The 23708-nt window shown below is 43.9% G+C and overlaps 1 protein-coding gene across 1 annotated transcript in view; it reads left to right on the forward strand.

Moving 5' to 3' along the window:
- Positions 1 to 10495: 10495 nt before the first annotated feature.
- BVES (blood vessel epicardial substance) overlaps positions 10496 to 23708 on the forward strand; it is a 29099-nt gene continuing 15886 nt past the window's right edge. The window contains exons 1-3 of the mRNA XM_051613158.1: positions 10496 to 10665; positions 15394 to 15627; positions 16355 to 16479. Coding sequence (XP_051469118.1) covers positions 15405 to 15627; positions 16355 to 16479 — 348 coding nt within the window. The 5' untranslated portion in view covers positions 10496 to 10665; positions 15394 to 15404. The remainder of the gene's footprint in view (positions 10666 to 15393; positions 15628 to 16354; positions 16480 to 23708) is intronic.

A 23708-nucleotide genomic window follows, 5' to 3' on the forward strand; every position in this document is an offset into this window, starting at 1 on the left:
CAACACCGGTCCCAGTACCGACCCCTGAGGGACTCCACTAGTCACAGGCCTCCAACTAGATTCTGCCCCATTGACTACAACTCTCTGACTTCTTCCTTTCACCCAGTTCTTGATCCACCTCACTGCCTGATCATCAAACCCATACTTGATCAACTTATCTACGAGGATGCTGTGGGAGACGGTGTCAAATGCTTTACTGAAATCAAGATAGACCACATCTACCGCTCTACCATCATCTATCCACCTAGTAATTTCCTCATAGAAGGCTATGAGGTTAGTCAAACATGACTTACCCTTGGTAAAACCATGTTGACTGCTCTTGATGACCCCCATGTCCTTGATATGCCTAGAGATAGTGCCAAGGACAAGTTGTTCCATCACCTTTCCAGGGATGGAGGTGAGGCTGACCCGTCTATAGTTACCCGGGTCCTCCTTCTTGCCCTTCTTGTAGACTGGAGTGACGTTTGCTATCCTCCAGTCCTCAGGCACCTCTCCTGTTACCCATGACTTACCAAAGATGATGGAGAGTGGCCTAGCAATGACCTCCGCCAGCTCCCTCAGCACCCTTGGATGCATTTCATCCAGACTCATCGATTTATGGATGTCCAGATTACTCAACTGATCCCTAACCCAATCCTCATCTACCTGGGCAAACTCCTCCTTTATCTTGACTACTTCTGGGGCTATATGAAACTGGGGCTCATGGGGAAAGCCTGCAGGAGTAAAGACAGAGGCAAAGAAGGCATTCAGGACCTCTGCCTTCTTTATATCCTCTGTCACCAGGGCACCCACCTCATTCAGCAGTGGGCCTGTATTGCCTCTGGTATTAGTTTTGTTGGCTATGTATTTGAAAAAGCCCTTTCTATTGTCCTTAACCCGACTTGCAAGGTTAAGTTCCAAGGAGGCCTTAGCTTTCCTAGTTGCCTCCCTACATTCTCTGACAACATTCCTATATTCCTCCCAAGTGACCAGCCCCTCCTTCCATGATCTATAGATTTTCCTTTTCCATTTGAGTTTGCCCAGCAGTTCCTTTTTTAACCACGATGGTCTCCTGGCTCCCTTACTAGATTTTCCACCCATTGGGACACACTGATCCTGTGCTTGCAAGAAGTGGTCCGTGAATGTTGACCAGCTATCTTGAGCCCCTTTACCTTCCAGCACCCTGTCCCATGGGACTTCCCTTAACAATTGATTGAGGAGGCTGAAGTTTGCTCTGTGGAAGTCCAGGGTTCTGGTCCTGCTGGGTATTCTGTTCCTCCCACACAGGATCCTGAACTCCACCATCTCGTGGTCACTGCAGCCAAGGCTGCCATTGACCACCACTGCTTCAACAAAGCCCTCCTTGTTGGTGAGCACAAGATCCAGCAGTGCTCCTCTTCTAGTCGGCTTGTCCACCATTTGCATTAAGAAGTTGTCATCAATGCACTGGAGGAACCTCCTAGACTGTGAAAGGCTGGCTGTGTGAGTCTTCCAGCAGATATCGGGGTAGTTAAAATCTCCCATGAGGACCAAGGACTGCAGTTGTGAGGCTGCTTTCAGCTGCCTGTAGAAAGCCTCATCAACTTCCTCATCTTGATCAGGAGGTCTGTAGCAGACCCCCACAACTGTATCACCCACACCACCCTGCCCTTACCCACCGACTTTCAACTTGCCCCTCATCAGCCCCTGCACAAAACTCGATACATTCTAGCTGCTCTCTCACATAAAGAGCAACTCCACCACCTCGCTTCACCGACCGATCTTTCCTAAAAAGCACACAGCCATCCATGGCCACATTCCAGTCGTGTGAGCTGTCCCACCATGTCTCTGTTATTGCTACCAGATCATAACCCTTAGACCGCAATTTATGTGGTTGCCCATGATAATAGAGGCTGGACTTGAGGATCAAGGAGGGCCATCCCAGCCCTCAGTTTTCAAGAATTAATTGCCCTGCAAGAAACCAGCAGATGTGACAGTGATCAAAGTAAACTCAGTCATGGAAGGAATGATGGCAAACTATAGGTATAGATAGATGACTTCTGCTGGGATAAAGCTGGGAAAGCAGAATACACACTTGGATGAAACTCTATAGTTTTGCCACACCACAGAAAAAGGCATTTGCTTGCAGTAATTAAATAATATGTTGATGCTGCATTTCCAGAAAAAAAAAAAAAGCACTCTACAGTTTTCAGTTATGGTAAATGATAAATATAAGACGTATTTGGGCTCAATACACATGAAAAATTCAAATACAGTGTTGTACTACAAACCATGTGTTAAAAATGAAACAAATCTGTAGCTATTTAGGTAGAAGAAAACTATTTAAATAGAAAAGGAAAAAATTAATATCTGTTTTCTGAATTCAGATGTCAACAGATTTAATATTTTGCTTTTTATTCCTGTAATAAGTGAATGCATCATCTTCTGCCCCAAAGTGTTACTGTATAACAAATATTTTTTACAGTACAACAAATAGATATCAAGCTGATTTGTTAATCCCCTCATGAAAATACTTACTTTGATTATATTAATATGCATAAAGATATAATAAGTTCAGGGCTCCCAAGGGAAAACACCATTTTTTAAATGTTTCTGTTTGTCTAATTCACATGAATGTTCCTTTCTTGTAGATTTTTGTCTGCCTGCAGTTCCTGCTTGCTCTAATTCTGCTCCTGTGTGAATCAAGAGTTAATTGAACTTAGAATGCAATTCAAGCCACCTCATCCTGATGAATCAAACCGTGTAGGTGGAGCTTGATCAGCAGGAGTGTGTAGGAGAGAGGCAGCACAAGCATGTTGTGTGTGAGCCCCAGGCTTTGGGGTCACATCCCAAACCGTGGCTGGCAGAGCTCTCCTAGAAGGTGTCTTTGCAGGTGGTTCTGCCAGCAGAGGGTTTGGACCTAAATCATCACTCTGCAAGCTACAAATGCTGTTAAATATTATAATGGACTGGGGGAAAGCCTGGCCGTTGCCACAAGCTTGTGGGAGCAGAAGGGTTTTAGAGTAGTTATTCTTCTGCTGTGGATTCCCAGGCATTTGTATTCTGTGGTGTGTCGTGAGGACAAGACTACTGCTCCACCACAGTGGGGTTTTGAAGATAAACAATGATAAGAGATACATGATTAAGAACTCAAGACACTCAAGTCATATAAAGAAGCAACTGCAATAAAATAATCGTGGTAAATACCTACTTCAGCAGTGAACTCCACAGTTTTCATTGTAGTGACTAAAAACTCTCCACCCAAACTTATCCAAAGCCTGGGAGGATGTAATAATTTTCTGGGAGTAAGTTGCCTTGGGCTGAGAAAGACACTGAAGCCAGAAATCCAACTGCTCTAACTATGTCCTTGTCTAGAAATGGGCAGCACCACCACCTTCCATAGCAAGGGCAGGTCAGACCTGTGGAAGGAGGTGAGCAGGTCCCTGTCCCAGGCAGAGATTCAGACTGGAGGATGCTGAGTAGCTGGTGTCCTGCTGGAGCTGGGGCTTGGTGGGGGTGAGGAACACATCTGTGTTCAGCATTTCCCATCTGTGTTTTAGGGACTGATAAGAAGTGTACAGGACAATCTAGACACCCAGTGCTGGCTTTGGACTTTCAGGAACCAGCTGTAGGACATGGTTAGAAGGGTGTGATACCAGCAGATAAGCTGTGGGATGGGTTTAAAACACATTAGATATGACCCTGTGTCTTCCCATATGAGTTCTTTTATGTTGGGGGAACAGCAAAAATAATTTATCCCACAACAAAAGTGAGGCAACCCAGTTCCCAACTGCTAGGATACATGAGGATGAGTCCCAGGAATTATCATAAAACAGCTGGAAATCCTTAACTGCACTTTGTTCATTTAACTTGTTCATGTTAAAATCCTTTAAAAATTTACTGTATGCAGTTGTAGAAGATACTCTATTTTACTAAGAGATTTAGCTTAGATGAAATATTTTGAATACTTTGAATACGAAGCAAAACTTTCCTGCTTTCATTCACAGAAAGGTCGGGTCCTCTCAGATGGTATTTTTAAGCAGATCTCCCATGTGAGGTGGTTGGAAGCACTTCTTAAAAACCAGTCATTCAGCACTGTGCTCTGGTTCTTACTGGGTCTCCATTTTCTTGTCTGGTAATAGCTTCTCAAAAACATAGTGTCCTTTCAGTGCATATGTTCTTCGTTTAAAGAAGTAATGAGTAATTATTAGTAGGAAAAAATACAATAAATACTGATATTCTGAAATCAGATACGGAACATAAACCATTTTTTTACTGGTTTTGAATTTACCAATTGTCAGTACTTTTTTCTTCACCTTAGTCATTGCCATTTTAGTTCTGAAACTGCTTTATACTGTGGTACGTGCTTAAGCTAATGCTACATGCAAAAGCAATAATCTTACATATATACCTGTATGTTTATTGCAGTCTGTGTCCCTGTTTTCAACCCTATATAATAGGGTTTTGTTTGTTTTTCTTTTCTTTACAGAACAAAGCAGCATAATAAACATGACTCAGAAGACTGGTCTTATTTATTGATTGAAATTAGGTGAAAGTGTATTTATTTATTTTTTAATTCTGTGTTTGCCTTTACTCTCAAAGATGCCAGGAGCAAGAAGCAGTTGAGGTATCCCAGAACTCTGCACACATTCTGACAGTCATTTACCATGTGCACAACTGAGTCCAACATCTGGAGGTACAAAGCAGCATAGATGAGGAGCACAGTAAATATGGACCAGGACCTGATATGGACCTAAATACGGACCTGATTGTTTGATGCTGACTCTTCTGAAATGGCAGATGAAGCAGCCCATGCAGAAATTAGTGATCTCAAGGTTTATTCTCAAAACAAGCAGTATTTCAAAGACTCTTATTGCAGACTATTATTGGAACAAGTGCATAAAAATACCTCTGCTTGATACTTGGGCTACATCAACATTTCTGTACACTTAGACCAAACTTGTGCATCCCTGGTTTGCTTTTTGCTCTTGAACTTCTCTTCTTAGCACTCATTCTGGCTTGCTTACTTCCCTGGCATCAGTGACCTGTTTCTTCATGGGATTACCCATATTCTCTTTGCAAAGAGAAATTTAACTTTAAAAAAAGCTACTTCATGCCCATTCTCAGTTCTGAGCTACTCTATTTACCTTTTCTTCCCTCTCAGCGTGTGAAGTATTTTCACTCTCAAGTCCTACATGCTTTCCCTGCTGCTTTTTAAAATAATCCCATAGACTAATCTGCCTCCCCCCCACTTCCTCTCTGTCCTCCTTCCATGAGTATTTAAGTAAGCTTTTTGGATATTTTTGTTTATATATATATATTAGTTTTCTCTATCCTCCTGGATATATGAAAGACTTGTGATTTAGTTCATTAATTTATTATTTTTTTAATCTTGAAAGAAAATTCTAAATCCTTTTCAATCATTTAAAGAATTCCTAAAAACATAGAATTTTTAAGGATGCAAATATGTAAAGACCTGGAGATTGAAGCCCAGCTTTCGTTTCTCAAAAACAGCCACTGGTGAATATTAAAATACACAGCTAAAAAGGGCTAATATTGCAACAAAACATTAATTGCCATTGTACCAACAGCCAAAAGCACATGTACATTTATACCCTGACAATATTTGCAGTTCCTTTGGTTTATACAGTCACACAGCCTGACATAAATTCACAGAGATCCCTGCAGAGGGAACATTATGAGCTGCAGTTGAGATGGATTTACTTGAGGATTAGCACAGACATCTTTGTGTGATCATTGTGAAGTTTCTTTGTGCATGGAAGTTGTCCAACAAGGGAACAGAAAAACCACAGCCAGTTCTACTGGTGCTGCCAGACCCGCTGTGGAGGGGACCCCTGAGAAAAGGGCTGTCACCCAAGGAGGGGACAGATGGGACATGAAAGGAAAAAGGAAAGCTGGGGAGGGGCTTTTCACCAGAGAGGGCAGTGGTAGGACAAGGGGTAATGGTTTTAAACTGAGAGAGGGGAGATTTATTTTAGATATTAGGAAGAAATTCTTCCCCATGAGGGTAGGAAGGCACTGGAACAGGTTGCCCAGGGAAGCTGTGGCTGCCCCATCCCTGGAGGTGCTGAAGGGCAGGTTGGATGAGGCTTGTGCAGCCTGGTCTGGTGGGAGGTGTCCTGCCCATGCAGGGAGGTTGAAACCTGATGATCTTTAAGGTCCTTTCCAACCTTCACCATTCTATGGTTTTATGATAGGTCAGGGATTTTTTGGAGCCATGTGATTTAGGAAGCAGTGCTTGAGCAAGCAGAGCAGGCCCTCCAAGAAGCAGGCCCAGCAACAGCACTTGCAGGCAGATTGTAGCCTTGCTTATATTCATAGAAATCATTGACTGAGCAATTTCCAATTAAGAACACACAAATTAAATTCTCAGCAGGAGATTGCTCACGCATGATTTGGGAGCAGGGATAATTGCTAAGTGTGATTGAATAAATTGTTTACTGTGTGCAGTTTAGATAACTTCAATAGCAAATGATTTTACTCTGCCCTTATGCCTCAGGATTGTGTATCCTTTGGATAAACTTCTATGAAAACCAGTACATCTGTTAAAACTCAGATACTTTGATGATCATTTGAGAAGGAAGTTACCTCCTGGCTCTACGTTTAAAACAACCAATGACTGGACTACCAGTCAGACACTTGAAAGCCCTGGGATATGATGTTTTATGTCTCAGATTCAGAAGGAGTTCAGAGCAGATGGCCCTTTTTGTATAAACAGGAGACACCCTCCCTGCAGATGGGGCATGGGAAGAACTGCCAGACCATAACATGATACATCAGAAAGTGACCATCAGAGTCTCTCAGGTAAAAACACACCAGGATGCACACACTCCTCTTACATAAACCTCCAGTATATTAAAGAGATGAGAGGGTGATTATCTTCCTCAGTCTTTTCCATAGAAAAATGTAATTCTCTGGGACACTTTCAGGCAAAACCCACATCATTTTTTATTTTTTTTCCTGTGGAAAAGTTGTGTAATTTTTTCAGTTATACGGCCCATAATTTCAGCATCTGAGATGGGATTTGTCTCCCTAAATTGTGGCAATTCTGAACTCTGCCAGCATTATTTCATCCCACTCCAGACAGCTGCCAAACACACACAGGAGTGATTACTTCCTAAAAGATTCCCCCCTTGCGTTGTTTGTAGAGGGAGTTGGAAAGAGCAGTTTATTAGAGGAGGCATCTTTGAGCCTGTAGATGCTGAGTATGCTCCCTGAAACTATAAATGGAAACATTTCATAGATCTCCCCATTGTCTGAAAATAGCCCTGTCAGCCTGGCACATCTGGGATCCCAGAATACAAAGCATTTGTTCTCTTTAGTGAAAACTTTGCCTAAAAAAGGCTGCGGAATCGGGCTGTCGCTTGGAAGAGGCAGAGCTCTTGCCATGTTACAGAAAGTTATTGTCTGGTTAATAAAAGTCTTTTGGAGCCCTGCTAGGCTGAGCTGAGAAGCAGGAGAGGGAGACTTTGGTCTCAGCTGTCCCCTGTGGTGCAGAGGAGCAGCCAGGCACTGGGAAGTTCAGGTGTGCTGCTGAGGATCACAAAGCAGGTTGCTGGAAGTTAAGAAGAAGACCGAGTGATTTGCAACACCCACGGGACATTTTCTGCTGTGGACCCTTCCCATGGGGAATTCCTAACCAATTACTAAACAATTGGAGATAGTACTGAAGCCATCAAGACTTCTACAGCAGAAGAGATACACGACAGAGAGAAACCTGCACCAATGACCAGCTGTTGCAGTCAGACCTGCATCATTTCAACACAAATCTCTAAAAACTGACCTGGCTGTTTGAAGCCAACACCTCATCAATGGCGATGCAAACAGATTTTATTTCTTGCCTCTCTCAGATTAATTTATCTGAGCAGAGTTCAGTGAACTTGGACTTTACTGACATAGATGGAAGGTTAAACCAGCTCCTTAAGCCTGTACAGTAGTTGAACAGCAGGACATAAAACTGATTGAATTAAACCAGGCCTGTCTCCTACAGTATATGGGACCTTGGTTTAAGAGAAAAAACTCGACTTAATATATTCTACTTCTACTACATATTATCTATATAACTGAAGGTTATGCAAAATTGTGGCCATTAATATCTGCATAGGACTATGTGCTGTTCTGTAGATACACTTGATGCAAATATTTCTGCTAGAGAAAGGAAGTTTTTTCTCCCACATGCTGGTGCATCCCGTGGTGTAAGTCTAGACCCTGTCAGAGCCATGTTCTACACTCTTCATCTGCTTATGGCCCTCCTGGGGGGCCAGGAGATAAGACTGGCAGCTCTCAGATCCCCCCTTGTTTCTCTCTGTTGGCAGCTGCACTAGATACCATCACCTACATTACCCAGGTAGCCTTGGTATTGCTCCACTGCCAAGGGAAAGTGACATTTAATCACAATGATACTAAAATATGAAGATCCCAAGAGACTGGCTGCAATCAGGACAAAGTTCTCCACCTTCATATGGCTAAAAGTATTATTATTAGATCATTGCCAAGTGTACCTAGCTAGGATTTTCAGCTAAGCAGTTGCTGTTTGTCACCAAGGCTCTCCACACAAACTGAGAAGACCTGGCAAGACATACAAAGACTCTACAAAAGACCCAACTAGAGCAGCAAACTGTCTCTCCAATGCATAACATTTAGTAAAATGCTTGAAAATACTTACTTGTCAGTCTAGATCTGGATAGCAGCTCTCTGACAGGCTGCTTTGTGCTGCTCTTGGGAGATACGCGGCCTTGCTCCAGCAACCGTAGCTGAATATAATCAATCTCAAACTAGATGCTATCTCTCGTGACTGTTCCTGTGGCCATGCTATCCTGACTTGTTCTTCCTACCCTCTTCCCAGCTCACTTACTCTGCTTATCTTGGGAAAGAGCAGATACAACCATAAGAATGACTGGCCAGTCAGAGGAAACACAAATCAAGTCCTCCATAATTAATTGATAATATATTCTTGAAAATTGGGTCTCATACCAGGCATCAGGGTTCATAAAAACCCTGTTCAGATGGCACACATCACTGGAAACAACTAGGTCTCTTCTCCGAGCTGGAAAGCCAAGAACAACCATAAAAAAGCTGGAACCTTCTGGGACACATGCTGATGTGTAAGTATATAAACAATTACTTCAAAAGTGATTCAGGATTCTGCACTCTTCTTTCCAAACATATTTAAGTATAACGCTGAACATATGCTCTTGGCTGCTGGAAAAAAAAAACAAAACAACAACTCACTTTGTAGCTAGCTCATCAGAATGTCTTGAAAGAGATTTTCTGCCTTTGCAGTCCTCATTTATCACTGACACTCAGGTTTCGGGATGGGCTGGGATGCCCACAGGCTGGATCTGCAATGTCTTTCCGTTGCTGGATGACACACACCAGCATCCTGGAGATGAAGGCAGGCTTGAGGGCTCCTCTGCCTACCCTGCAAGGCTGGTGCTGCAGGAAAGGGCTAAGAGAGGACACTGGCAGAGCAAGGACACCAGTGGCCACTCTGGAAACCTGCCTTTGCTGGGAGCTGTCAAACTGCCACACGAGCAACTCGGTGACATGTCTTAAACATCGTGCTCGTGACAAAGCAACCACAGCAGGTGCCAAGCTGAGCAGTTTCATAAAAGCTATTGTGGCTCCTTGAGTCACCATATAGGGGAAACACAGCTTGCCACCTGCTTAGGGGAGCATTTGGCGCTGCTAATTTTACCCACCCAAAAACGAGGTGTGTCTCCTAAGCTCTGGCTTCACCCTACAGCCAATGGAGGCACCTCAGGGGGGGGTTACAGAATCACGGGTAACCACGGCACTGTCAGGGCTGGAAGGGACCTCTACAGATCATCTAGTCCAACTCCCCCACTGAAGTAGGATCCCCTGGAGCACATCCCACAGGGCTGCATCCAGGGGGTTGAATATCTCCAGAGAAGGGGACTCCACAGCCCCCCTGGGCAGCCTGTCCCAGGGCTCTGTCACCCTCACAGCCAAGAAGTTTCTCCCCATCTTTCAGGGGCACTTCCCATGTTCCAGCCTGTGCCCGTTGCCCCTCGTCCTGTCCCTGGGCACTGCTGAGCAGGGTCTGGCTCCAGCCTCCCTGCACCCACCCTCAGACACTCGTAGGCATTGATAAGGTCTGTCCTCAGCCTTCTCCTCTCCAGGCTGAACAGCCCCAGCTCCCTCAGCCTTTCCTCACCAGGGGAGATGCTCCAACCCCCCTGTGTTGTCCTCTGCTGGACTCCCTCCAGTAGTTCCCTGTCTCTCTTGAACCGGGGAGCCAGGTTCACCCCCCTCACCCCCCGCCTTTCAGACGCCTGACCCGGGCACCGCTCCGCCCGGTGCTCAAGGGCGGGCAGGGGGATGCGGGCAGGGGGATGCGGGCAGGGGGATGCGGGCAGGGGGATGCGGGCAGGGGGATGCGGGCAGGGGGATGAAAGCAGAGCCCCAACCCGAGGGCTCTCAGCCCCTTCCCCCTCTCCCCGCAGCCCGGACCCCCCGGGGCGGGCGGGAAGCGCCTGCGCGCTGCGGCCTCTCGGTGCCGGCCCCGCCGCTGGCGCCGCCCGCAGCTCCCGCCGGCTCCTGCCTATTTTAGTCACGGCGGCGGCTCGGTGGCCGCGGCGGGGCCGGCAGCCCCGGGGAGCGGCAGCACCGGCCCGTCCCGTCCGGCCGCGGCGCTCGGGAAACTTCCCCGAGGGCGCGGGGCAGGTAAAGGGCGCTGCTTGCGGGGCCGGGGGGATCCGGGGGCAGCGGAGGTTGCGGTTCCCCTGGGTTGGCCGCAGGGTTTCTCTGCCCCCCCCCCCCGGGTTTCTCGGCTGCGGTTCCTGCGGGCAGGCGCTGCCTCGGGAACGGCTCTTTCGAGGAGAAAGGGGGGCGGTTTGCGTGGGTATTTGCATGGATCTCGATGATTTTATATATATATATATATATATAATTACTTATTTATTATCTCGAGGGTGGGTCTGGTCTTCACGTTGCGGGTGAAAACGAAGCGGGGCTGCGGTGACAGCTGCGGTTGCGTCCCTTTTCCTGCTCCCTCCTGCGGTCTGTTCCGAAGGGAGAAGGGAGGGAAAGGCGCGGTGAACAAACTTCCAGCGCCGTGGAGCAGCCCGGCTGCTGCTGGGGTGAGCGCTTCTCGCCCTGCGGGTGCTTTGTTGTTGTTACCCGTGCGGGTTAAATTTTGGTCTGGAACAAGGTGTTAAAGAGAATCCCTGCAGCTGATGATGATGCCTTGGTGGAAATGAATTTGCCCCAAGGACTGTGTTGAACTACATCTTTTCTTAGAGCACTTTCCCATTCGCTGCTACTCCATGCTAAAGAGGAAATCGGTGAGTTAAACCGTAATTAAGTTAATTACGCTAGCACTAATCATTTGTCTTTGGCTCACAAAAGCGAAGAAGTTACTGATTTTCTAAATTCTCTAAGCAGCTCTTGTGCCACAAGACCAAACAAGAGCAGTACTTAAAGTTCTGCAGGCATGACTTAATAAAAATCTGTGGAGCTTGATTTTTTTAGGGGTCTTTTCCCCTTTATTTATTTTTTTTCCCTCTTCATCCGTACAAGAACAGTAAAGCTGTGGGATGTAAATGAGCCCCATCAAGTGGGTGATGGGATGTGGGTGGCTCTTCTGTTCTCCTGCTAGAACCAACTGCTTTACACTTTGTTTTTTCCTGCTCCTCTTGTGTGGATGTTGTGGTTTTGTCCATAAACCCCCTCGTTTCTTTAAAAGGCAGCTTTGTGCCTGAAGATTTAGGGGCTAAATACTACTTGGAATGCCTTTCAGAAGCTCGGCCTCTTGGATCTGGATGTTCTGAGCACAGAAAAAGCCTAAGAGTGAGCTGATCTAATTTAAGTTCCGAGAATTTTTATTTTCAGACCTAAAAGCACCTGTTACCTTAACTGTTGATCGAATTAATTCACAAAATAAATGAATAAATTCATAGGCTGTGTTAACTATAAAAATTTCTGGTAGACTTTATGTTAAACTGTCACCAAGTGGTGGTGTTTCAATATTTGTGCTCTTGTCTTGGTTGGACAACAAGTTGGCTTGAGCTTTCAATCAACCGAGTTTTCCAAGTCTTAGTTTGGTCAATCCGTATCCATATGAAGGAAAAAATAACTTCACTGGATATTAAAAGTGTTATTTTAATTATTTATCTTATGTTCCATAAACCTTTTATTTCAGTTGACAAGATTTTTCCCTTTTTTCCCAATTTTTTTTTGCCCAGGTTGGTTTTAACTTCTGATATGAATCATGTATTGAAGACTCAAGATTTTAAAGTTTTATGCTGTATTAATTCTTAGCACACATAACCCGAAGTTAAAGTTTTAAAGGCCTGATTCTGGGCTTCCAAAATTAATTTTTGGATCTCTGATGTAGGAGGGAGTAGAAGTTACAATTGCTTGCTCATCTGTTGAGCACCAACTATTTTGCTAATTCTTCCATATTATTTGACAACAGTAGACATTAGGACTAAAGAATCAGAACTAAAAATTAGGGTTTTTTTAATATTTGTCTCTGTGGATAAACATTTTAGGTTAAAGCTTGAGTTCTGCCTGCCTGGTTGGTTGGTCCTGAGGCAAGCTCCCTCACTGAAATTCATGGGCAGCTTTTCTTCAGTGCCAGTGTCACAATCTGTCCTTGTGTCATTTTGCAGATAGCATCGATCTGTTTCTGCCAGCTTTAAAATACCATCCTGACAGATGCAGTTCTGCAGCTTTCTGCTGTTTTCCAGTATATCAGGGGTGCTGTGATGTTGGCTTGTGAGTAGTAAGTTGAGTTTGAATGCCACCATCTAAAGACTTCAAGGTATTGAAGGCTTAGCTTATATTAAAAAGGGACATGGCTAGATTTGGGTTCCTGGGTCCTAATTTAGGCAACTAAGTTAGGTGGCCCAGACTTCCAAAGCATTGAACACACTGTTGTTAAGATCATGGACACTTTGCTGTCAAAGGCCATCACTTTATTGTCACTTTATTGCTAATTGTTATTGACTTAGTCACAGAATCATCCTGGTTGGAAAAGTCCTTGAAGATCATCAAGTCCAACCATAACCTAAATCCACCAACCATGACCTAATCTTCCTGTTCAGTGCTTAAATCATGTCCTTAAGCACCACATTTGTATTTCTTTTAAACACTTCCAGGGATGGTGACTCCACCACCTCCCTGGGCAACTCTTGCTGGAGAAATGTCTTTCTGGTATGACTATTTGTGACTGGTGGGTTGTGGAGTCGATATCCGTGGCTAAAGTGACTGATGTTTTGGCTGGGTTGCGAGGAGAATGAGATTGTCCTGTGCTGTGTAGTCGATTTGGCTCATTGTTCAAGGGTGTGATGCTTTACAGCCGAGCCTTGAAGAGTAAGGGTGTTCTCCTGAGAATGCAGAACAAAATTTTGCTATTAAAACTAAAATCGAGCATCTGGAAAGCTTGTGAATTTGTAGTCAGATGCAGCTGAGGTTGCTTCTAGCCATTGTTTTTGATCTTGAGATGAGTTGATGGACTCAACAGCTGGCTCTGTATCCGTGTGGGAGTTTGGTTGTGTTGTCCTGTCCTCACAGGCTGGTGCTTTTATTGGCAGGTGACTTGGCAGTGAAAAAACTGCACGTAGGTAGAAACTCAGCTTCTTGCAGAAGATCTCCCAGTGTAGGGAGTTCATACCGTTTGAAAACAACAAGAACACGATGCTGAGGTGTAAGATGAACACACAGTTGCCCAGTTAGCAATTGCCTTCTGCTTATGAGGGCAGTAAAATGCCAGTCCTGCAGCTTCCTGTGGGCTCACGCTTTGGCTCCGTGTGTGAGTGGCTTCGTCAGGACAGAAGCTGCTCTCCTGGCTCTGTCGCTGAATTCATGAGAAAGAAAGAGCTGGGAGGAAGCAGGAGTGTCTTTGGATGGTGCCTGTGAGATACCTGCACTCTGTATTTCTTTGGGCACCGTGGTTATTGGTAATGATTCAGCATGGAATTTGTTTATGCCAGAAAAATCCTGTTTTAATTAACCTTTGTGACTAAGTAGTGCAGGAATGAGAAGAGGAAAGCGAACTTTTAAGGAAAAAGTCAATTATGTATTTTGATAAGAATTAGATAACTTCATCCATTTCTATCCGGATACGGGTAGCACTGTGTCTGTGCCAGTGTTTGATCCCATGCCTGCCTCTGCATGTTCTGCAGGATGCCTCAGCTGGGACAGGCTCTGGGCATCCTAGAGGAGCTACCAGAGGGCTGAGGTTTTCTTTCTGATTTCTTTCTTCCCACTGGTTTAAAAAGGGGTTGATTAATTTCTGATTCATTTCAGAAATTGTCCAGCTTGCCTGTGTACAAGGCATAAGTTGATTGTGTGTGTGTGTGTAAATAAGAAAAAAGAATGGATGAAAATGAAGCAACTTCACCGCCCAAGAAGCACTTTCAAATAACAGAAACACTGAGCATATTCCAGTCTGCAGGAGATACTGAGAATGTTAAATGTGACTCAAAAGTCTGCTGAGCAGAGGAATTCCATGGCAGCTGGGAAGCACACACAGCAGGGACGTGCTCTGGCTCTGCAGAATTGACTGGAAGGCAAATCCCCCCCGTGTTGCACGTTGTGGATCCTGTTTGCTCAGTGATGTGTCCTCGGTGAGACCCACCTGGAGCTCTGTGCAGTGGGGGTCACATGTGCCCTGCTGGAAGCAGGGATTTCCTGTGTTTCTGGCTAAGAACACTTACGTGTCCCTGCAGCTGGGATCTGCTCTGGGTTGAGAGAGCAGACCATATTGCCCACCACACAGCCTGCAGCTCCTCACAGGTACTGGCCTTTACATTTGTAAAGGCTGAGACTTGAAATCTTCCAGTTTCAATTTGCAGTTTGTTTTTAGTAGTAATTTTTCACTCATTTGGGAGAAGATATTTGCCCACAGGTATGCATTATTTTTTTTCCTTTTAATTGATGCCAAAGGAAAATATGCTACTTTTATTATTTCAACAAAAGCCCCTGTATTTTTAGATTAGAAATTGGGTTTTTCAAGTGCCTCATTTTCTCCAGGAGTTTTACAGGCAAGCAGAGGTTTGTAAGCTTCCTCATACTAGATACATCAAGTGATTCCTCTGAAAGAGTGGCAACCTTGTCCTAACTTAGCAGTCTGGGTACCTCCCTTTCTGATTTGATAGCCTCTAATCAACTAGGAGGAGGAATGGTAGTATTTACTTCTAAGTTCTGAAGTGTGCCCATCTTCAGGCCTCTTAGGTGGTAAATGGTAAAGCATTACTGAACTATAGATCTGGCTTACTCTCTTAAAGCATTTGTAGGTTATTTTTTTCCATGAATGACAAGGGAAAATATATCCTGGGAACAGAGGAAGTAACTCTAAAATCCGTCTGTATGTCTAATATATTTAAATGTAATGCACAGTGATTTTAGGATTTTTTTTTTTTTCTCTCTCTCTCTGTCTCATTACAGGAGTCTCCAAGATGAGTACTACAACAATTAGCCCACTCACTGTTACTCCACTAGGTTTTATTCCAGACTTAAAAAATGCTACCCTTGTGCCTTTCAATGAGACTGCATGTGAAAACTGGAAAGAGATTCATCATCTTGTTTTCCACGTGGCAAACATTTGCTTTGCAGTTGGATTGGTTATTCCTACTACTCTGAATCTGCATATGATTTTCCTGCGAGCCCTGCTCACCATAGGTAGGAGAAATACTCTGTGCAACCTTCCTGTGGCAGAAATAGCAGTATGTGACCATTACAGAGCTTTCTCCTGGTCCCTCCAGCTTTCAGTGAAATTCCAGCATATATTTGTGGTCATTGCACTCTGCTGAAGGTGTTTTTGTGTAGGTGGGAGTCCATTCTGACCCTGGCAGACCTGTTCTAGGAAGTTTGTATGTGCCTGGGCTATTAACATTTCCTAGACATACAACTTACAAGTTCAAACCTAAGTAGATGTCCACTTGAGAACAGGTGGACCCCATTTACTGCAGACCTGGCTGGCTGCTTAAAATTCATTATGTTCCAAGTCATAGTTAAGTCCGTGGGTCCTTAAGACCTTAAATTAAGGCTTCAAGTAAGTACTGGGACTGTGGATTGGCTGATGCACTGACATAGTATGTCTGCATCAGGTGAGGTGTTCCTTGAGAAAAGCCTGACGTTGGCCTGTATGTTCTTTAAATGTGGGTTGAAACACACATGGCACTTGAAGTCTGCTTTCCACCTGCTCTCAGTGCCTTTTGGTAGCCTTGTAGTGATGAGCTGCCAGGGCATGCGTTGATCCACAGAGCCCAGCTGCAGTTCAGCTTGTAGAATGTCTTGTTTTTCAGTGTGATTGCACCCACTGTACGTATTTCTGGTGGCTTTGTAAGAACAGGTTTAGTGCTTGGTGAAATTTACCTTCCTTTTTTTTTTTTTTAAACGTTTACAGGATGTGCATTGTTCATCATTTGGGCCACACTCTACCGCTGTGCCTTGGACATCATGATCTGGAATTCTGTGTTTTTGGTTGTCAACCTTTTACATTTCATATACCTAGTGTACAAGAGGAGGCCGGTATGTATCCCAGCTGCAGGGCTCGAGCAGACTGCTCAGGTGCATGGAAGAGGAAGTTTTGCCTCTGTTTGCTGGACCAAACCAATGAGTCACATCACAGCTCTTGAATTAGGAAGGATCCAGATCATAGGACTGATCTGATGCAGCACCTAGGTATTTCCCTGAAATCCATATTACTGAGAAGTGACTTCACTTTAGAAGTTACCACTGGCTGGTTTTGGCTCTTGGTTTTGGTGTTAAGGAAGGGGTTATGTAGTTTCTTTGCAGAGGCACAAGTAACGGCAGATTGGGGCTTATGTGGGGCTTTTTGTTGTTGGTTTCTATTTATTTTTTATTTTGGTCATTTTACCCACCCTCCCACTCACAAGAGTACATGCATACAGACCTCCTGAAATAAAATCCTACTGAGATACTTCAAATCAAGCATTCTAAGTCAGGTTTTTGTTGTTGTTTTTTTTTTTTTAATTAGAAATTTGGGAAAGATCAAACTTTCCTACCTCACTTCTAAGTCTTGAACATCCTCTGTGGTGGGAAAGAAGACTGATAAATGACAAGTGCCTTAAGAGACTGTTACTTCAGCATAGAAACAGATGCTGATGTCCATTTATAGGTGACCTTCACACTCTTTGCTTTGCTGACAAGTGCTTTAGCCCTCACACTTTGTCCTGTCACATGCCTCTTAAATGCAAATGGAAGCTGGGATGCTACCATCCTTTTTGAACATCTGTGGGACTCCCAGATAAGCAGCACGATTGAGTAAGGTGTGGGAAGAGCTGTATTAAATAAGAGGATCCTTTTACTGTCATTCATTGAGTTTTGAGGGTCTTGCCAGGGAATTTTGCAACTCCTTTTGTTGCCTTCAGAATTGGGATAACTTTCTTCAAATGCACCCTAAGAATGTATTTGAAATGTGTACTAAAAATACAGGATTCTTTGCCTTGCTTTCAGCTAAGTGTATATTCAGTAGAAAATAAATTAATTTTATTATTATTCATCCAGAGGTATATTAATTATTAGCAACCCAGCTGTCTGTTGGTACATGCACATCAAAACCCTATCAGATTTAATATTATAGTTGCTATTATGTGGCAGTCAAATAGTAATTAAGTGCTAAGTGTTCAAAATGTTAATGCTAGATTCTGTAGTCCCCAAAATCTAAGATAGATTTATAGTGTGAAGATTGCAGGAAGAAATATGGGGCTACATTATCAGTAGAATAACTCTGCCCAAAATCAGAGGCATTCTGGAAGTATGGTAAAAAACAAACAAACAAACAAAAAAAACAACACCCTAAACAAACAGAACAAATCTGACTGGAAATGCTCTTCACCAAGTGAAAAGAGCCTGTGCAAGAAAGCAGGTAGGAAACTGGCAACCTCCTGCTGTCCTGGCAAGCCAGCATAAAGCTTGACTTCAGTCTTGCCTAGAGAGCAGCTTAAAACTAGCTAGGCTGATCTACTACTAGATGTTTATAGAGGTGTGGTAAATATTTCTAGTCATCTAAATTGCTCTTGGAGAGTAATCTTACCAGTTAAAGGTAATTTCCTCTTCAGTTTGTATGGCTAATGCTGTTATTTTAGCCTGTTCAATTCATTTATGTGTCAACATCAAGAAACAGCAGCAGGGTGAAACTGCACCATTTCTGGTGGGCAGCCATGGGATGTCCTGCCCCATGCACTGCACAAAGGAACAGCTGTGACAATGTGTAGGGCCAGCAAAGCCAGATTCTATATGTTTTGTGTCTGCTGTTAGATATCCTGTGCAGGTGCTCTGGTTTTTAATATGGATGAGCTCACCTTGTCTTCTTTTCCCTCCATGAAGCCACCAAGCAAGTTCTGCTTCTTCCCCTCAGCCCTCCTACCAATTGAGCCTTTTAATGTCATCTTGAGGCCTCTAGTCCTTTGTCAAATGGACCAGGAATTGGCTGACAAAATCAGAAATTTTTGCAAAAGACAGGAGTGCACAGCTGGTATAAACTAATTTACCTAGAAAAACAGGTCTTAAAACTTGTCAGTGTTTTTAAAAGCGGGTTGTGGCACGTGTTCTTAAAACGTGGATAATGGTCCTTGGGTTCATACCCATCCAGCCCTGTCCAAAGTTCTAAATAAAAGGTTATTGGGAGCATCTTGGGATGAGGACATACTGGTTTGTGCTTGAGTAAAAAAAAAAAATCACCCTATAATGTGTAAATCAATACCAGATGAAGAAAGAAAAACGTTTTCTTCAGTTCTGTTAGCAGAATTATTTGTAGGAGTTAGGGTAGATGATAGAAGTGGCTGAAGTACTCCATTGGTGGTTTTAAAAAGAAGGAATTCTGTAAGGACGTGGAGCTTGACTGATAAACTGTCACTCACCAAAGTTGGTAAAAAAACCCAACCAAACAACTACCTAAAAGAGAAGAAGGACTGGAGGACCTGCCCCTCTGCTCTGGTGAGGAGGCCACAGCTGGAGTACTGTGTACAGCCCTGGAGCCCTCAGCACAAGAAGAACTTGGAGTTCCTGGAGAGGGTCCAGAGGAGGCCACAAAGATGCTCAGAGGGCTGGAGCAGCTCTGCTCTGGAGACAGGCTGGGAGAGTTGGGGTGTTCAGCCTGGAGAAGAGAAGGCTCCAGGGAGACCTTAGAGCACCTTCCAGTGCCTGAAGGGGCTCCAGGAAAACTGGGGAGGGGCTTGGGACCAGAGAGGGCAGTGGTAGGACAAGGGGGAATGGTTTTAAAATGAAAGAGGGGAGATTTAGGCTAGACATTAGGCAGAAGTTCTTCCCCATGAGGGCAGGAAGGCACTGGAATAGGTTGCCCAGGAAGGTTGTGGCTGCCCCCTCCCTGGAGGTGTTCAAGGGCAGGTTGGATGAGGCTTGTGCAGCCTGGTCTGGTGGGAGGTGTCCCTGCCCATGCAGGGGGGTTGGAACCTGATGAGCTTTAAGGTCCCTTCCAGCCTTAAACATTCTATGTAGCTCTTCCCCACTGGCTGTGGAATCACAGCAGCATTGAGGTCCTTGGCACTCAGACATACACGTGGTGCAAACCCACAGCTCTTCTTGTACAGAGTAAACTGGAATTCTGGGCAAAGAACGTTAGGGGAAACGTAGGAAAATAGATTTTGGTGGTTATCTTCTGAAATGCTGTGCAAGTTAAGGGCTTCAGTTTAAGCAGAGGCAGAGCAAGCTGTCAAAAAGAAGAATTTAAAGGAAATGAAAGAGATGGTAGAAAGGCTAAAATCTTTCCCAGTATAGGTAAAAAACAACTTCAAAAGAAACTCCAGAAGAGAACCACAGCATATAAAAAGAGGCCAAAAGTGAAATTGCATCTGTCTACTACAAGTTGATAAATTGAGTATGTCTACTTGTGTTAACAAAAGAAGGGTTCTACCTGCAGTGCAATTGCTCCAGTATGGAGCTCAGTTTCACCCAAACGTTGCCATCTGCAGGGCTGTGTGACCTTTAAAACTTAAAGCTTAGCCAAGAATTAGTTCTGATACACAAAGAAGCAGCACTGCAGGGCTAGTCTGTTAAGACTTGAAATAATTTCAGTATTTTTCTTGCTATTAAGCTTAAGAAATTACAGTATTCATGAACTTTGCATGTAGAATATTGTACTGTTTTAATTGGTGCAGTACATAATATTTTCAGTAATTATTTTAAAATCAGGTTTGTGTTTTGCCTTTGAAAACACCCCTCTACAGACCTTAACAGTAGTTCCTTTTCAGGCTTAGTTCTCAGCTCACTATCCAACTGTGAGATGATAAGGAAAGATCTTTTTTTCAGAAAGACCTGAAAGAAAACTTAGTGTAAGATCAATCTATTTTTTTTTTTATTTTTATTCAAGGCACCTAATTTTGGGCAGAATTTCCAAGAAGGAATAGCAGTTAAATTGCATAATGGTTTTGGGTGGGTCAGGATGAGAAACACTGGAATAGAAGGACTATCCAGGGTTAGGTAAGTCTTGCTTAAGGAAGTTTAGTGTTTGGTTCTTGTTCCTGTGTCCTGGTAAGAGTCCCAAATAGTTCATTGCACCCAACTTGATCCCTGGTGTGGAAATTGTTCAGACAGTCACATCACAACTTCTCTGGCTCTTGAATGAAGCAAGAGGAGAGCAGGATTCTGAGGGGGCTGAAGTTCCACCTGCACCCGTGGACAGCAAGCTGTGCTGCAGCCACTGAAACCCAAGATGTGGTTCAGCCAGGGACTCTGCTGTTTCACTTCGTGCTGGAACATCAAAGGAGCACTTGCACAGCTGGGTACCTCTGGGAGCCAAGCTAATAGGTCTAGCATTTGCCAGAGTGCAGGGCCAGCCACAATGTGCTCATGCTTGACTGTGTCCAAACGTGGCTACAACATCATCAAAGGACTTTCCTGGCCAAGGTCCTGGGCTTGTGATTGAGTCCAGCAATGTTGAAATAGTCTTTTTGGAGGTGTTTTTTTGACTGTTAATATTCTAATCTATCTAGTTCTTGGCATGACTCCCATCACTATCTGATAATGGCTTTGTGCTTTACTTCAAGGTAATGTCTAGACCAACTCACAGTGGATGTAAAACTACTCGTTTCACCCTTTGTTACTGCCTGAATTTCTGAGCTGAAGCTTTGTCTTCCTGTTTGTGGCAAAAGAGAGCATTGTTCCATAGGAAAGGCTGAGGAAAATTTTTCAGACTAAAAATAAAGCACTGGAAAGATCTCATGAAAACTGTCTTGGGTAGGGACAGTACTTAACAATTGTCTTGACAAATGACAGATAAGATGTAGTTGAAGTCAGCTGCATTTAAAATAAGTTTCCTGAATATATACGTGCCAACTAAACAAACCCCACCATGATCAAAAGTTGGTCTCCCACCAGTTCCGTGAACAGCAAAAGTCAGGTGGTTGAATTGTAAGTTTTGTCTGTCTTCTCTGTGCAATTATTGTATTGCCCATCACAAAATCATTTGTGATAAAGACTAAAAAAAATATGTACTTTTTAAAGGAAAGGAATAATGGAAGAATAATTACGAGTTAGTCATATTACAGAATGAATAATTGATATGTTCAGTTGTTAAATATTTATTTTATTAAATGGAGCATGAAAAGCAAGTTGCTTTTCTGACCAGAAGATTATTTCTACAGTTTTGACTCCTTGGAGCTTTACAGATTTGGCTTTCTTAGTCTCAGTGGAAGCTGAAGGACTCTGATCAGTGTCTCTCCAGAGCTCTGACTCTCTGCTCTGGCAGCATCCCAGAATATTTGCTGAACAAAACATCACACCTACCCGCATGGCTCATTTGGAATAGGACCCACCAGCATGACTGGAGGAGCAGTCAGCTGTGCTTGTGAAGGGTGACGAGTCTGTTATGAGGGAGAGCATCTAAAATAGGTGTCCAACTAGATCAATCTTTAAGGAAGTGGTTATTCCTGCTTTCTCTTTTAAGTGTTGTACATGACAGGAAGGTCGTGACACCTGAATTATGGGCTAGTTAAGGGACTGCATTAGCACTCCAGGGCCTAATTCTGTCCTCAGGTCTGTATGCACTATTTTGAATTCATGAATCTTGGGAGCTACTTGTATGAGAGAGGAAAGTTCATACTTGTAGGAGCTACTTTCATCTGAGGAAGAAATTTATCTCTTGGAGTTGCAGTGGCTATGTATAGAAAGAGATGCAAATTGAATTGGTGTGGCTGTTTTAAAAATGAGGGAGCTCCTGGAGAACTGGTGGGCAAAACCAGTTTTCATCTCATGTCACATGTTTATGGAAATGAGAAGTCAGAGATTTTAGGGCAATCCACAACACAAGAGAATTTCTCATGCCAGTTTAAATATAACCTGTGTTTTGTCCATGTAGATGTTCTCTGAGGTGTTAAAAGACTGTGGCATAAGGAACATACACAAAATTTAAACTGTTTTGATATAAATGCAGTTACTGGTGGAAAATGTTATTAGTAATTGATTCAGTGTGAAACCAGGGTAACTTGAGGTCAGGTGATGCACTGGGCATATATTAAAGTCCATGAGCTCTGATGGCCTGTATCCACGTGTGACAAGGGAGCTGGCTGATGTCACTGTGAGGCCACTGTTGATAATCTTTGAACAGTTGTGTTGGCTGGGAGAAGTGCCCGAGGAGTGGAGGAAAGCAGATACTACTGCTTTCTTCAAAAAAAGGCAAGGAGAACCCAGGGAATTGAAGGCTGGTCAGCCTCACGTCAACCCCCGAGAAGGTGGTGGAACAATTAGTCGTGGGAACTATTTTCAGTCTTGTGAAGGACAAGAAAGTGATTGGGAGCAGTCAGCATGGATTCACCAAGGAGAAGTCATGTTTAACCAGCCTGGTAACATTCTATGATGAAATAGTGGCTGGATAGATGAGGAGAGACTGGTGGAGATTGTCTGTCATAACTTTAATAAGGCTTTTGACACTGTCTCCTGTGAAATCCTCGTAGAGAAGCTGTTGAAATATGGACTGGATGAGAAGACCAGGAGATGAATTGAAAACTATCTGGATGGCTGGGCTGAGGGTGGCAATCAGGAGTATGAAGTCTCATGGGAACCTCACAAAGTTCAACAAGAAGTGCAAAGTCCTGTACCTGAGGAGGAACAAACCCACGCACCAGCACGTGCAGGGGGCTGCCCAGCTGGAAAGCATCCTTGCAGAGAAGGACCTGGAAGTCCTGGTCAACATCAGCTTGAACATGAGCCAGCAATGGGCCTTTGCAGCAAAGAGGGGCAACTGTTCCAGGTGCAGGACCGGAGGCAATGGGCACAAACTGAAACATAGGAGGGTCCATCTGAACATCAGGAAGCACTGTTAGGCTGAGGGAGCACTGGCACAGGTTGCCCAGAGAGCTTGTGAAGTCTCCATCCTTACAGATACTAAAAAATCATCTGAACATGGTATTGGGCTACCTTGCTGTAGATGACCCTGCTGGATCAGGAAGGTTGAGCCAGATAAGCTCCAGATGTCCCTGCCAACCTCAGCCATTCTGGCATTCTGTGACTTTATGGTTAATCTTGTCTGAACATTTATATTCTAGTCCTCCTGTTCTCAGTTCTGATAGCATTTCTTAATATAAATTAATTAAATGCAAAAAAATCCTTATGGCTTATAAACTTGCTTTTTTTTTTTCATGGGTTGAGCCTGTCTGGGTAAGAAGTGAAGTCTGCAGCTTTGGGATGTCCTTTTGTTGAGCTTTTGTGCAAGTATAAAAGGCTGAGAAGTCATGAAATACTCATGGCAAGGTCACATAAGCAGCCTTATATCTTCCTTC

This window comes from Apus apus, chromosome 3 (assembly GCF_020740795.1).
Source record: "Apus apus isolate bApuApu2 chromosome 3, bApuApu2.pri.cur, whole genome shotgun sequence".
Classification (NCBI taxonomy): domain Eukaryota; kingdom Metazoa; phylum Chordata; class Aves; order Apodiformes; family Apodidae; genus Apus; species Apus apus.